The 15,786-nt window shown below is 57.3% G+C and overlaps 1 protein-coding gene across 2 annotated transcripts; it reads right to left on the bottom strand.

The window, feature by feature from the left end:
- Positions 1–5,819: 5,819 nt before the first annotated feature.
- On the bottom strand, positions 5,820–8,750 carry LOC125361330 (aldehyde dehydrogenase family 3 member B2). Of its 2 annotated transcripts, XM_048359741.1 has the most exons (8): positions 8,706–8,750; positions 8,337–8,457; positions 8,154–8,239; positions 7,982–8,063; positions 7,426–7,812; positions 6,908–7,074; positions 6,379–6,478; positions 5,820–6,094 (listed from the first exon to the last, which is right to left on the bottom strand). In XM_048359741.1, the coding sequence occupies exons 1-8, from the start codon at positions 8,733–8,735 to the stop codon at positions 5,910–5,912; spliced, it is 1,158 nt and encodes a 385-aa protein (XP_048215698.1). In that variant the 5' UTR covers positions 8,736–8,750; the 3' UTR covers positions 5,820–5,909. The 2 variants fall into 2 exon arrangements, with proteins under 2 accessions (XP_048215698.1, XP_048215697.1); XM_048359740.1 differs by lacking the exon at positions 6,379–6,478 and having other exon boundaries at positions 8,706–8,735.
- Between the last annotated feature and the right edge of the window lie 7,036 nt (positions 8,751–15,786).

Here is a 15,786-nt window from a genome sequence, read left to right on the forward strand (position 1 = left end):
ATTTATCCTGCTGTGGGACCGAGGAAATGATGTAGAGGATAAGATCTGTAATGATAAAACTCCACAGTAGTTAATTTGTTGACATGATGAGATTTTTACAGCAGCATCAGCATCTGGTTAAACAATCTAGTTAATTTTTAACTGAATATAGTACTTTAGGACACCAGTTAAGATTGAAACCATTGTCAACTTTGTATCCAAGGCAGCTTACATACTGGGGGAAACAGACATCAGACCATGCAGAACAGCATGTGGGTTAAAAGGTGTTAATCTGAAGGACCTTGACATAAACTACACTTAAGTGAACTTTGGTTTAGTTACCACTTAATTTTCATTAAAAACTTGAAAAACTTAATAGTATTTGTATGGATGGACATAAAGAAGGAGATGCTGGTTTTACACCAGTGTGTTAATCTTGAGCTTATTTAAGTCACAGCCCACTTAATTACGTACCAACTTTACTAACTTTACCCATATGCTCTATCTTTCAAGACATACCATGTACTACTTACTGGAACCTTCCGGGGTTTGTCTTAATTTCTCCCTTTGTTCACTTTGGAACAAACATTAAAAACAATTCTTTTTTTTTTTTTTTTGGCCAGTCCTGGGCCTTGGACTCAGGGCCTGAGCACTGTCCCTGGCTTCTTCCCGCTCAAGGCTAGCACTCTGCCACCTGAGCCACAGCGCCCCTTCTGGCTGTTTTCCATATATGTGGTGCTGGGGAATCGAACCGAGAGCTTCATGTGTAGGAGGCAAGCACTCTTGCCACTAGGCCATATTCCCAGCCCTTAAAAACAATTCTTACTTCCTAAACCCTTCTTATCCAAAGAACCCATTTCCTCAGTTCTTTTCTCAAGGCTCTTTTTACTAACTTTCCTCTTTCTTTACTTTTCCTACTCTCCTTACTGGTTTTTCTTTAATTGGTGGTTTAGATGAACTCTTTAAAAAAAACTTATGAACTCAAATATTAATGTAATGTCATACCTCTGAGATACATTTGTTCTCACCCAAGTCTGGTGAGCTTCTTTGGGGCTAGAGTTTTGTCTTTTCCCCCCTTTGGCCTGTAGAGCCAGTGACACTGGTTAGCTTGCTGCTTGCTGTCCACCCTCAGCCTGGCTGCTCAGGCAAAGCAGCTAGCCAGGGATCCCAACCCAAAGTCCTTCTTGACAAGAAATGAGGCTCGCAAGGTGAAAAAGGGGGCTATTCCCTGAAAGGTTTAACGTTTCCCCATCACAACTGTCTAGGAGCCAGGGCTGGGTCTCCTTCCTTTAGCTGCTTCCATTGATAAACATTTCTTCTTCTAGCAAGCAGCACACGTGGTAATTAATTCCTTCAAAAGATTCACATTCCTCACATGGCTGCTGGTCTCCAGCAGCTCAGGCAATAGTTACAATTGAAGTAAAGAAGCAAATTTCAGGAAATATCAGTACCAAAAAATCAATATTCAGAAGCATTTTAGTTTGATAGAAAAGGCTACTTTCACAAGGACGTTTTAGTCTGATGGAAAGGCTACTTTTTCCCACACCATGATGACAGTTTTTATGTTTTACGATGAGATTATTTTGAACACGTTTACACATACACACACATACATATACACTTGTGCTTATGCACAAGTTTTTTTTGTTTTGTTTTGTTTTGTTTTTGTGGCCAGTCCTGGGGCTTGGACTCAGAGCCCGAGCACTGTCCCTGGCTTCTTTTTGCTCAAGGCTAGCACTCTGCCACTTGAGCCACAGCACCACTTCTGGCCATTTTCTGTATATGTGGTGCTGGGGAATTGAACCCAGGGCCTCATGTATACGAGGCAAGCACTCTTGCCACTAGGCCATATCCCCAACCCCTTATGCACAAGTTTTAAGAGCAGGCTTAGGTATTAAAAATGAAAGTCTCCTGTAAGTTTTCTGGAATTCCAGTGGCAAAAGACATTTTTGCCCATTGCCTGTTAGAACCACATGGTCACTGTTAGAAAAGCAGGCAACACCAAAAATAAAAATAAATAAATAAATGCAAGACAATACTCAAGACACAAACTTCTGCCAACAAGAAACAGATTTTAACAGAATTTCCATGCTTAATCCAACACTGGCTAACAAGAACAGAAAACCTTTAAAACTATTTTTGGTAATGCAGTACATTAGTGTATGAATTGACCTTTTTTTTTTTTTTTTTTTTTTTTTGGCCAGTCCTGGGCCTTGGACTCAGGGCCTGAGCACTGTCCCTGGCTTCTTCCCGCTCAAGGCTAGCACTCTGCCACTTGAGCCACAGCGCCGCTTCTGGCCATTTTCAGTATATGTGGTGCTGGGGAATCGAACCTAGGGCCTCGTGTATCCGAGGCAGGCACTCTTGCCACTAGGCTATATCCCCAGCCCATGAATTGACCTTTGAACACCTTGAAAGGCGAGGGAGAACTAAGTTTGGTGGAGGAGTGGGGGTCCTGGGAAAACCCACCCAGTGGTCTTTGTCTCTTCCTCGGTGGGTACCAGTCTCCAGGGCCTGCCGAGAGGATTGGGGGAGGGAGGGGTCCTCCGGGAGGCCTTTAGCAACCTCCTAGAGGAGTTTGCCTTAAAGGAGAAATTAAAAAGCCAGATTCTGAAGTGAGTGGACTCAGGAAAGAGAAAAGGAATGGATAATTGTCTGAGTCCCAAAGACCAAAAAGGAAAAAGCAGGGGTGGGAGGTTGTTTGGGGTATGCTGTCTGTCTAACTGCTCCCATTGTGAGATTTTGGGGTAGGAAAAAAACAACAGGACCCTTTAAGTAAGAGAGAAGAACTGGCCCCCGGGTGCTTGCCAGCGCTGTCGGTGACAGGTTAGAGGAACATTAGCTCCACTGCTCGCTGACCACCTTCCATCTTGGACTCTGTCTTCTCAATCTGTTTCAAAAGTTCCTCTTTAACAGAATAACAAGCCTCACCCAGGCTGCTACCTGGCAGCAAGTCAAGGCCACCCTATTACTGCAGGCAGTTGGGGGGTGCGCCTTGACCAGGGCAGACCTGGACTCTGAAGCCCCCAGCCCCAGTGACTCCTTGATGCCCCACACCAGCAGGAAGTAGCCAGGGGAGACCACGACACCCATTGAGTTTTTATACGCCTTTAGGGTTTCAACTGAGTCTGCGTTGCTCTCCTAACTCCATGCTGGTCCATGGCCCAGTGACACCCCCCCCCCGGTGCTCAGGAACCCCTCACCCCTGACCGCTATGTCTAAACAGCAGCTGGAAGGTGACCCGGAGCCCCGACTGGCGGTCAGTCCCCGAGACCCTCCTGGTGCTCAGGAAATTAGGAACATTGCAGCCCTGGCCTTGACAATTTACATCCTAAGTCCTAAACAGGACACTTTGGACAATAAGTCCCCAGCAGGACAGGACAAAGAATTTCCAAAGAAGAGTCGCAGGGTAGCATGGATAGAAACGGGCAAGCCCCTGGCTCCCTGCTCCGTCCTCCCGCCCCGCATTAAAGCCTGCTCTGGCTTGCGAGGTCTCTGTCTCCTTTCTCTCCCTCCCTCCGCTTGATCTTTCCTAACCCTCATGACTCAGTTTCCTAACAGACCCCGATGGACCTCTTAAAGTGTGGCTTCTCTACCTCTTGCTGGCTGAGTTCCCGTAGAACAGCTTCAGACAAGCGAGCTTGGAGGAGCTTCAGAGAAATGGCCGGCCATGCTTCTCTGCCCGCATGTAGGGGGCAGGAGGCTGGCCTCTGCCCGCTGCTCAGATGACCTGCCACCTCCCTGCAGGTGACTCGAAGTCGCTTTCCAGGTACGAGTGTGCGTGTGGGCAGCCATGGGCCGACACTCCCAGCAGCTCCCGTCAACGTGTGTGAGGACCAGCGGAGAGAGGGAGGAGGCGGCCGCCATCAGGAACCAGCCCAGGTCTCCTGTTTAATCCCCAGGGGCCTCGGAGGGGCTGGCGTGCTGGGCAGGTTTGCAGTCCTGTGCTTCTGCCGGTCTGTCTCTCTGTGTGCATGTATGCCCAGGTCTGTCTGTCTCTCTGGTACTGGGGCTTGAACTCACTTGGCTTTTTTACCCAAAGCTGGTGCTCTCCCCCTAAGCCACACCTCCCCTTCTGGCTCCTTGGTGTTGGAGATGAGTGTTATGGACCTCGCTTCTCAGGCCTGGCTTCGAACCGGGATCCTCAAGCCTCCTGAGAAGCCAGGATTCCTGGGCCGAGCCTGCAGCTCGCGGTGTGCCTGTGTTTCTAGGGGGGCAGGCTGGCTGCTGTGTGGAGGCCAAACTGGGGGACGAGCCGGGGGTCCCGGGGGGTTGGGGACGGTGGCTCTGCCTTGCGGGGGGAGTGGTCAGGTTTGAGGGAGGCTTGAAGAGAACAGGCACCAGATGCAGGGGCGCCTGGTGAGGTCCCCCTGCGGGGAGGAGCAGCTGCCCGGTGGCGGGGGCGGGAGAGGGCCTGGCTGGGACCCCGGGGTCCACTGGGAGTTCAGTCAGATTCCCCGGGGGTGGCTCGCGGTGGCCTGACCGGGCCCTGGAAGTCCCACCTTCCGCAGCCCCCCCAGCATGGCTGATTCTCAGGGCTGGGGCCTGGGTCTGGGGGTGCTGAGCCCCCTCCTCCCAGGTCTCACTGCCTGCGGCTTGCTCGCGGTGGCCGCACCCCGGGCCCCGTTCATTCACTCCCAGCCGCCCCAGGCGCCGGGAGGTGCCCACTCCGGCTGGGCACCGTAGTGAGCCAGGGCACCCGCGCCTTCCCCGTCTCACGATGGCGCCCGGGCAGGGGCTGCGGCATTTCCCTGTGTGCGGTTCCCAGCACACCCAGAGCCCTCTGCGGCCCGGGTGCAAGGCCGCAGGAAGCGGATGCTCCGCCCGGCTCGCTGCTCCGAGCCCTCTGTGGGCTCCGTGGGCGTGCAGGGGAGCTGGGCGCCGGCCCAGGGCTCCCTGTGTGTCATGGCTACGGTGGCGGGAGGTCTGCTGCCTGGTCACGGTGTGAGGCCCCTCCCAACGCCCATCTACACACCAGGCCCGGGGCGCTCACCCCCCGCCTCCCTGCCAGCCTCACTGTGGCCTGTCCCTCCTGCCCTCGCTCCAGGCCCTCCCTGCACACCCCTTCCTGAGGGCTTGGGGTCCTGGACTTGGGTGAGAGGACAGTTCACTCCATATTGTCATTTTCCTTACAGTCCAGTCTGGACTGCGGCCAACGACCACATTGGGCCCAGCATCTGTGGCTGAATCTGACCTCTGACCCCCACTGGGACCCCTTGATTGTCCCAAATCTGCTAGGGTCAGAACACCAGGACAGCCACTCGCTCACAGATCTTAAACCTCTCTCCATCCTTCATCCAAACACCCAGTCCTCTGTTCACCCAGCCTCCTGTCCTCCTCTTGCTCCTTTGTGTATTCTCTTAATTCATTACCCTAGCCTGGGCTCATAGCAGACATGACTAATCAATTGTACGCTCACCCCAGCCTGGGCTCATAGCAGACATGACTAATCGATTATACATTCCCCCCTCCTGACTCCACACAGCACCAGAACCTTTGTGGGGTTTCAGGCAGATACCACCAACTAGCCAGACCTGGGTTCAAGATCAGGATAGTCAGGATGGACAGATGTACCCATCCTCCAGGTGTAAATAGAGCTGTTAGCAAACACTCTGTTTGGGGATCCTATTTATAGATCTGACAAAGGGAGTCCTCTTTAAACACAGAATGTGTCCATCTTGGGGAACAGGGGTTCTCTGCACCAGATCTATGTAAGTAGAGAATCAGGCGGCTGCAGAGGGGAGTGTGACGTGGAAAGTTCCTGCCCGCCTGGAGGCACCAGAGATGAGATCTTCGTATCCCGGACCAGATACCTGCTACTGCAGGACCACCGGGCACACGGGAAGCAGTTGGCAACCCAGAGTGGGCGAGGGGCTGGGCTGCCGTGAGCACCAGGACGGAGGAGTCAGGCTGGAGGGGCTGCAGGCCCTTCACAGAAGGGTGCAGCTCTGGGAGCCCAGGGCCCAGCTGATCAGCTGCTGGTTCCAGGGACTGTAGGGCGGGTAGCGGATGTCATTGACCTTCTCCAGGCCCGGGTGGGACAGCAGGCAGGCGCGCTGGTGGGAGAAGGTGTCGAAGGAGAACTTGCCGTGGTACCGGCCCATCCCGCTGTTGCCTGCGTGGACACAGAACGGCGAGTGTGAAAGGCGAGTGTGAAAGGCGAGTGTGAGGCTGGTGCCCACTGCCTGGCAGCTGCGTGGGGCAGAAGCCTGCAGGGAGCTCAGACAGAGCCAGGCTCTTCTCAGAACCACTTTCCAGAGAGGGAAACTGAGGCCTTGAAAGGCGCAGGGCCCAGGTTAGGGTGAAACAGTGCATCTAGGTAGTTACAGGTCTGAAGTACCAAACCCAGACTTCCTGGGGTGGGATGCTGAAGGGGGGGGGGGGGGGGCAGGGACTCACCGACTCCCCCTAGCGGCAGGGAGGGCAGCGTCAGGTAGATGAAGCCCTCGTTGCCCCCGAAGCTGCCGCTGCTGGTGCGCTCCAACACCTGCCTCACTACCTGGGGGAGGAGGGGAGCGCAGGGTGACGGGAGCGCCGAGGGGGGAGGGCCGGGGGGTGGGTGGGAGTGCCGAGGGGGGAGGGCCGGGGGGTGGGCCGTCGTGTGCTACCGGGCATGCTGGTTCAGAGCCACCATGACGCCTCTGCTGCCAGCCCTGTGCCCTCCGTGTGTCCCAGGCCGGGCACGTCCCCCGCCTCGGCTCCCAGCCCGTCCCTCGGGCCGCGTGGGGTCGGGGACCGGGCGCTCGTCCTGGGGCCCGCCAGCATGGCCGTGCGCCCCGAGAGCCGGGCACCAGGACGGCCGCCGAGCACCACGCTCGGTGCGGGAGGACGGACGGGGGAGAGCGGGCGGGAGGGGGGCGGGGAGGAGCCAGGGGACGCGGCCCCGCCGTCCCGCGAGCGCCCCGCGCAGAGCCGCCCCGCCGCCCACCTGGCTGCTGTTGGAGAAGGCGTAGAGGGCCAGGGGCTTTTCCCGCTGGTTGATGAAGTCGATGGCCTCGTCCAGGCTCCTCACGGTCAGCAGCGGCAGGATGGGCCCGAAGATCTCCTCCTGCATCACCGGCTCCGCCGCCTGCACGTCCACCAGCACCGTGGGCGCTGTGGGCACAGGGGTGGCTCGGCCTGCGGGCTGGGGCCGGCGGGGCCCCCACGGGGAGCAGCCGGGAGAGGCCGCCCGCCCGGAGCCCGGGCCGAGGGCACGGCAGGGGCTGGGGCCCCGGCCTCGGGACAGACAGCGCAAGTGGCTGAGCCTTTGGGGCCCCCGGCGGGACCCCTAGAACTCGGCCCTGAGCTCAGCGGGCCAGCGTGTGGGGTGGAGGAGTCGCGGGCTCGGAACCACGGTGCCTGGAGCGCCGGTGTCTGGACTCGGGGCAGCGGGAACCGAGCACCCTGGCGGTGGCGCCCAGGGGCAGGGGCGGGCGCCCCCGGGGCGGTGGGGGGGGCACTCACCGATGTAGCGCTCGCTCTCGTCGCTCTGCCCCCCGATGGCCACGCGGCCACAGCGCAGCAGCCCCTGCAGCCGCTGGAAATGCTTGTGGCTGATGATGCGGCCCAGGTTGGGGGAGCTCTTGGGGTCGTCGCCATAGAAACGGGTGATGGCGCTCTGCAGGGCGGGCAGCAGCCGCTCCTGCATCTCGGGGCTGCACAGGACGTAGTCGGGGGCCACGCAGGTCTGGCCGGTGTTGAAGTAGCGGAACCAGGCCACGCGGTTGGCCACGGTCTGGGGGTCACAGTTGTCATCCACGTAGCAGGGATTCTTGCCCCCCAGCTCCAGGGTGATGGGCGTCAGGTGCTTGGCGGCGGCGGCCATGACGATCTTCCCTACGCGAGGGCTCCCTGGGGACGTGGCCGAGACCCCCTTTTATTTGGGCGTGATCGAGTGAGGACTGACAACGCCATCTCCCCGTCGTTCCCTGCCCGTGGCGACGGCCTCCTCCCTCCACCCCCTCCCCACTCTTCCCTGCGGGGCCCCGGCGCCCGGGCACGTGGCCGCGGCGGGCCTCACCCGTGAAGAAGATGTAGTCAAACTTGTGTTCCAGCAGCTGCCCGGTCTCCTGGGGTCCCCCCAGCACCACGGCAAAGCAGCTCTACAAGGTGGGACGGGAGACTCAGGAGGCGGCCGGGTAGGGACGGGGGGGGGGTCTGGGCCCCGGCTGTCGATGGGCAGAGCCACCCACCTGGTCCAGGTACTGCGGCAGCAGCTCGGACAGCACCTTCTCCGTGCCCTTGCTCACCTCCGACGGCTTCAGCACCACGCAGTTCCCTGCGGGGGGGGGGGGGGGGGGCCGGGTCAGGCGCCGGCGTCTCTTTGGGAAGGGCTGGTGGACTGGGCGGTCGGGGGGCCCGGGAGCGCGCCTCACCCGCCGCCAGGGCCCCCACCAGGGGCATCAGCGTGAGGTTCACCGGGTAGTTCCAGGGGGCGATGATGAGCACCAGCCCGAAGGGCTCCTTCCGGATGAAGGCCGAGTCCAGCTTGGTGAGCTGCGGGGCGGGGCCCGTGCTGAGGCGCCTCTAAGGAGCCCCCCGTTCTCCCTCCACCCCCCCCCAAATCCTCCCTCCCTCCCTCCGCATGCCAGGGTCCGCAGCTCCGGGACAGAGTCCTGAGAGGACCGGGTGGCGCGTAGGGAGCAGAGCCCGGACGCCCCGCTCCCCGCGCCGCCGCCTCCCCACGCAGCCCCGGACGCCCCGCTCCCCGCGCCGCCGCCCCCCCACGCAGCCCCGCCTCTCACCAGGTTGGTGGCCGCCGGCTCGTCCTTCATCCAGGCCTGCAGGTTCTTGAGGGCCAGGTCCACCTCGTTCTGGCACTGGATGATCTCAGACATGTCGGACTCGAAGGCGGACTGTGGGGGAGGCGGAGAGGACGGGTCCAGCTCGTGGCCGGGGGGGGGGGGGGGGGCGTGGCTCGTGGGGGAGGGCGCGGGGGAGGGGTCTCCACGAGCGTGGGACCGCCTGGGCTCTGAGTCCACCCCGTCGCTGCTTAGCACTGGGGCCTGGGCCAGTGACTTCCCACTGGGTGCCTCAGTTTCCCTGTGTGTCCTCTGGGGACCGCAATCGGGCCTGCCTCGCTAGGGGCCGTGTACCGTCCGTGTCACAGTGTCTGTCACACTCTGACGGGAGAGGGGCTGCTGCACCCAGGAACTCGAAGACATTGGCGATGGGGCCGGTGGGGTCGGGGGACCAGGTCGTCCTCAGGGGAGGCGAGGCCGAGCCAGGACGGGGCCCCCGCCCCCCGCCTCTCCCCTCCCCGCAGCCACACCTTGTGCAGGTCCTGGGCCAGCGCCTCCTGCAGCCGCTGCTTGTGGTCCCGCAGGAAGCGGCCCAGGCCCCGCAGCTGCGCCGCGCGGAACTCGGCCGGGCGCGTGCGGCCCTCGCGGAAGGCCTCCCGCAGCCGCCGCAGCGTGTCCTCAAAGGGATCCGACCTGCGGGACGGGACGGGGGGACCTGGGTGGCGGCGGCTGAGGAGCCCTCCAGACCCCGCGGGGCCTGTGACAGCCCCCGAGCCTCTGTGCTCAGTGCGTGTGTGTGCACGCGCGCGTGTACAGCTGCACGCGTGTGTCCTGAGTGTGCCGGTGAATGGAGGGATGTCTGTGAGTACATGTCCCAGGAGCCCGGCCTCAGAACCTCACTGGCCGCACTGGCCCCAAGAGAACGGGAACTGTGCCCCGGAGGCCATAGCCACCAGGCCACCTCTGCCTCCCGGGGCTGCGCAGGGCACTGAGGCAGGGAAGCCAGACAGCGCCCTCTGTGGGGCAGTTCCCTGCTGTGCAGCCTCCGCCACGGACAGCGCCCTCTACAGGCAGCTTCCTGCTGTGCAGCGTCCACTGTGGACAGCGCCCTCTACAGGCAGCTCCCTGCTGTGCAGTGTCCACTGTGGACAGCGCCCTCTACAGGCAGCTCCCCTCTGTGCAGCGTCCACTGTGCACAGCGCCCTCTACAGGCAGCTCCCCTCTGTGCAGCGTCCACCGTGGACAGCGCCCTGTACAGGCAGCTCCCCTCTGTGCAGTGTCCACTGTGCACAGCGCCCTCTACAGGCAGCTCCCCTCTGTGCAGCGTCCACTGTGCACAGCGCCCTCTACAGGCAGCTCCCCTCTGTGCAGCGTCCACCGTGGACAGCGCCCTCTACAGGCAGCTCCCCTCTGTGCAGCGTCCACCGTGGACAGCGCCCTGTACAGGCAGCTCCCCTCTGTGCAGTGTCCACCGTGGACAGCGCCCATCAAACCAACGATCACCGCCATGTTCCTCCTAGCAATGGGCCACGCTGAGCAACCAAAGCCCTGGTCAGGGCTGAGGAAGGCAGGAGCGTGCTCCCAAACACACCCCCTCTCATGACAGCTTGACCATCATTCCTGGCATGGTGTCTCCACATTCATGGTCCAAGTCCTGGTGGGGACACAGTGCTTGGCAGGTGTCAGTGAAAGCTGTTCCCTCCTGCCCAGCTGGATGCTGGCCCCTACCAGATCTGGGGGACCCCACTGGACCCCACCCAAGGAGGACAGAGGCATTCCCTGCAGGGAATTCCTGGAGGGACAGGGCCTGGGGCTGGGTGTCCATAGTCTTCCCTCCCCTTCAACCCAGGAGCTGCACAGTTGGCGTGGAGCTTCCCTGTCTGCTGGTTCCCGGGCTCTGCCCCGGATACCTCCACTGGAGATGCCACCGTCAGCCCCAACGAGCACTCCTGCCATCCTGATCACACCAGCCCTGCTCCTGGAGCCTTTGTGCAGCCAAGTGAGACACACAATGACCCCTGAGCCCTCCAAGAACGCCAGGCCCAGTGAGGCCACACCTTCCCCTGGAGGCAGCAGCTTGGGGAACCCCAGGCCCTCCCAGGAACACGCCTGGTGAGAAGCCTGGGAGCCAGCTGCACCTGTCTGACAAAGGAGGGAACGGACAGAGGCCAAGACCACACAGCGCATCAGGGTGGGGAGTGAGGAACGCCAGCTCCCGCCCCTTATCCAAGGTGCTCTCTGTTCGTTTGTTGTTGTTGTTTTTTTGGAAGTACTGGGATTTGAACTTAGGGCTTAGTGAAGCAAGTGCTCCTATGGAAGAATCATGCCTCTACCCCTGATTTTGCTGGTTATCACATCCAACTCTTCTTTGTCAAGATGGGGGTCTCATGAACTTTTCTGTTCAGGCTGGTCTTGAACTACAATACTTCCAATCTCAGCCACCCCGAGTAGTGAGGATTAAGGCACGAGCCTCTGGAGCCTGGCTTCAATGGGCTGTCTTGCCTCATGTACTCTCCATGCGGGGGACTGACACCCAGGGCTGAGGGGGCTGAGGGGCTGTCTGGGGACTGCTTAGGGCTTGTCATACAGGCCCTGGCTAGATCTGAACCCCAGATATAACCATGACAAGCCCTCCTACATAAAACATACTGTGTCTGTGTGTGTGTGCCTTGTTGCTTAATAATGAGAGAAGTTCCTAGACAATCCTGTCTTAGCTTGCAGAGCATCTGCTAAGCCCTCATCTGTGTTATAATCTTTCAGGATTATCGGAGCATGGACAGACAGGCATGGAGTGAAATGCCACTTGTCCAGCACAGATGTAACTATGAACACAATCAGCATACCGTAGGCTCTGGCAGAGGCCCGCTTGACACCCGCCCCCCGGCCGCCTGCAGTGCAAGGCAGGGCCGGGCCTCTCAGAGGGCAGAGGTTGTGGATAAAGAACCGGCACACGCAGAGGCCCTGCGGGGACCATCTTTGAGCAGCAACATGCAGCTGGGCCACTTGACAGCCGGGTAGACACCATCGTGCAGGCCACAAAGACACTTGGGGACAAAGGCTGGACGGAAGGCACAGCCGGTGGCCACACGCGGAGCTGAGGTGTGCGTGGTCGGCTGAAAGCCCCCAGGGCTGAGGGCTCTGCTCCCCGCGGCCCCCCAGGCCCCAGCGCTGCGGCTTGTTTCCTGTCTCAGCAGCTTCCCATGGCGCCCGGGTTTCCCCCAGGGAGCACGGCAGCACCCAGCACCAGAAATGAGCCCCGACGGCGGCGTTTGCTCCGCAGCCCCCCCCTTTCCCCACACCTCGGCCACAGCCCGGGTAGTGCCCGCCAGGCCCCGGGCGCCCGCAGTGGCCGCCTCCCTGGGCTCCACGGCTTCCCGGGACCTGCATTCTCACCAGGGGCCGAGACGCAGGGGCTGAGGCAGAGCCGGGCAGGCCGTCGGCCGCCCCCGGGGCCCCCCCATGCCATTCCCTCCAGCCTCAGGCCGCTCCCAGGGCCGCTGACCCCAGCCCCACGGCGCGACCTACCCCACGGAAGACGCCTTGGTGGACATTCTGCCTGAAGACGCGCGGCCTCTGCGCCTCCTCCCGGGCGGCTGCCGCTCTCCCGGCCCCCGCGCCCACGCCCTGCGCGGGAGTCACGCCGCCCCGGGGCACGGCCGGGCCGGCTCCGCAGCTCCCGACCCAGGCCCCACGCCCGCCCCGCCTCCCTGTCCCAGCCCGGCTAGTACAGGTAGCGCTGGCTCCAAGAGGAACCCCATCTGGACTCTGGCTCCCCCCAGCCCCGGTGCCCAGCCTCTTTTTTTTTTTTTTTTTCCAGTCCTGGGCCTTGAACTCAGGGCCTGAGCACTGTCCCTGGCTTCTTTTTGCTCAAAGCTAGCACTCTGCCACTTGAGCCACAGCGCCACTTCTGAACGTTTTCTGTATATGTGGTGCTGGGGAATCGAACCCAGGGCCTCATGTATACGAGGCGAGCACTCTTGCCACTAGGCCATATCCCCAGCCCCAGTGCCCAGCCTCTTGCGCGCGTGTCCCCGCTGGGATCAGGACGTCACGAGCCAGACCAGCCACTGTGGTTCCTCCACTCCAACCGGCAAGCTCTGGGCAGAGGAGGGGGCTCCGGGGGCAGCAGATTAGAACATTATTCCAGGATTCGAACGTCATCCATTCGCTTGTTTCCTCTCCTACTTACTGTGCGACCCCAGGAAAGTGGCTTAACCTTTCCGGGCTTCCATGAGCACACACTAGCATGCAATGGACACGGTTTTGCGCTCCCAGCGCAAAATCGGTGCCACGCGGGTGGGTATGTATTTTGGTGAGTATATATTGAGCACCTCCTGGATCCTGACTCCATCTCTTCTCTCCAAACCTAGAACATTCTGTCACCCACACCAGGGAGAGAGTTTCTAGGCAGATTATGCGGGCTGCGGGCTGAAGGGGCATCTGAAATACCCGTGGTTGTAATTTGGGTCACTGGGAGCCCTTGGCTCTAAATCTTTAGTAGCCCCAGGTGAAAATTCTGATGTGAGTTTGAGGCAAGGATAGAGTAGGAAAAATGAGGCATGGTGAACAGCGGCTGGGAATTCAAAAACTCAGGCTTAAATCAAATACAGGAAATATTCCCCCAGCGACTTCCCTTAAGATTCAGGGACCAAAGTCATCCTAGGGGTAAATGAAGCAAGATACATTAGGGAAAATAGGCCTAGTGAAGGCAACTCAGAGACAAGGGAGCTAAAAACACGGAAGCTGCGAGAAGGGAAAGGCAGGACTACATCAAAATAAAAATGACACCGTTTCTGGACTAGAAAGACAGCCAACCAACTGGGAAAAGATCTTTATCAGCAACGCATGAGACCAAGGCCTAATATCTAATATATACAAGGAGCTCAAGAAACTAAGCCCTTCCAAAACCAATAAACCAGTCACTAAATGGGCAAAAGAGCTAAGGAGAGACTTCTCAGGAGAAGGGGTAAGAATGGCAAAGAAACACACGAGGAAATGCTCATCCTCCCTGGCCATAAAGGAGATGCAAATCAAAGCAACCCTGAGATTCCATCTCACCCCAGTTAGAATGGCCACCATTTTGAATTCAAACAACAACAAATGCTCAACAACAAATGCTAGAAGGGATGTGGGGAAAAAGGAACCTACTGCACTGCTGTGGGAATGTAAAGGAGTGCCACCACTCTGGACAGCAGCCTGGAGATTCCTCAGAATAACTACACATAGACCTTCCCGCACCCAGCCATATCACTCCTAGGCATCTGCCCTGAGCATGGTGAGCCAGGATACGACAAGAACACCGCACTTCCAAGTTCACTGCTGCACTGTCCACAGCAGCCAAGATAGGGAAGCATCCCAGATGCCCCCCAATAGATGAGTGGACCCGAAAAATGAGGTACCTAAATACAATGGAATTTTACACAGCCATTAGAAAGCATAAAATAATGTCATTCACAGAGAAATGGACGGAACCTGAACAAATCACGTTGAGCGAGGTAAGCCGAGCTCAGAGAGACAAAGAGCGCATGTTCTGTCTGATATGTGGAAGTTAGATCTAAAGTGCACTGGGATATGACAAATTGCACGGGATTCTAGATACTCACATACAGTGAGACCAAAAGGGGATACTTTTAAGAGAGAAACACAAAGGCACAATGCCTATGTTCCTCTTCATAGTTACAAAAAAATTACACACACACACACACACACACACACACACACACACCAAGATATGGAAACAAGGGACCTCTCTCTTTTCTTCTCTTTCTTTTTAAGTTTAATTTTTTGATGATTCGCTCTTCTTTATGTATGGTGTCTTCACATTTATATCTTGGAAGGGTGGGAGGGGGTACGGAACTCAAGGGGAAAAGGGGGAAAAGGGTGTCATTGGAGCTCACGGAACACTAGTGACCATGAGCTACACACTCGTGGAGACAGGAGGGAGGGACTGGAAAGCACAAGAGAGCAGACAACACCGGATGAAAGGAAACGTACTCATTACCTGACTCATGTAATTGTAGTCCCTCTGTACATCACCTGCATAATAACAAGAAAGTCAATTAATTTTGAAAGCTGTGTTTTAAGGAACCCTAAATAGATAAGAAATCTATGTAGCTTGCAAAGACTTAAAATACACCCAATCAATAAATTAACAGCAATCAGTTGTTATTCAGGAATTTGCTCAGTGAGAGAAGAGAAGCCACACTTTGAGGGCTCAAATCAGGAGTCTAGTAGAAAGCCCCCGGCTGCGAGCAGACTCCCGCCCCAAAGAACCTGCAGTCCCCGATGCAGCTAGCACGAAGCTTCCAAAGGCAAAAGCCACGCCACTGGGTGAGGACCTAAACCTAGCAAAAGTGTTACCCAGAAGGAAAGCAACTTATCTAGGGGGACAATCAAGGGCAACCAAGAGCAAGAATTCTTGGAGCAAAACCTTCCTCATTGGAAATACTCATTGGAAAAGTCCTCCCACAACCACCTGAGCTACAGCAACACTTCCAGTTTTCTGATGGTTCATTGGAAATAAGTATCTCGTGGATTTTCCTGCCTAGGCGGGCTTTGAAGTATGATCCTCAGATATCAGCCTCCTGAGTAGCTAGGATAACAGGCGTGAGCCACCAGTACCTTTGGTTCCCAAAGTTTATATTCCCAAAGTCACATGGAAGTCAATTAGGAGACTGACCAATGACATAAAATGGCCCAAATTCTTACCCATACAGCAAAAGCATTCTGGTAGTAGGAACTTACAACTAATCAGGAAGATAGCAAACATGCTTTTCCACAACTATTCAGAATCTAGTCATAATTATAAAACCTTTCTGAAAAATTCTGAAATGTTAAGATCCCTAGAGACACAAGCCAATTGCTACCAAAGAAGAAAAATAAGTCAAATACTGAAATCTTTAAAAAAAAAAAAAAAACCACTAAAATACTCAGTAAATTAACCAGAATTTGTGGTGGGGGGGGAATAAATACGAGGGAGAGGGTAACAATGTTCACCAAGAAATGTACTCATTACTATGTAACTGTAACTCCTTTGTGTATCACCTTGACAATCAAATTAAACTGAAAAATTAAAAAGAAAACA

Source organism: Perognathus longimembris, chromosome 13 (genome assembly GCF_023159225.1).
Source record: "Perognathus longimembris pacificus isolate PPM17 chromosome 13, ASM2315922v1, whole genome shotgun sequence".
Taxonomy (NCBI): Eukaryota; Metazoa; Chordata; class Mammalia; order Rodentia; family Heteromyidae; genus Perognathus; species Perognathus longimembris.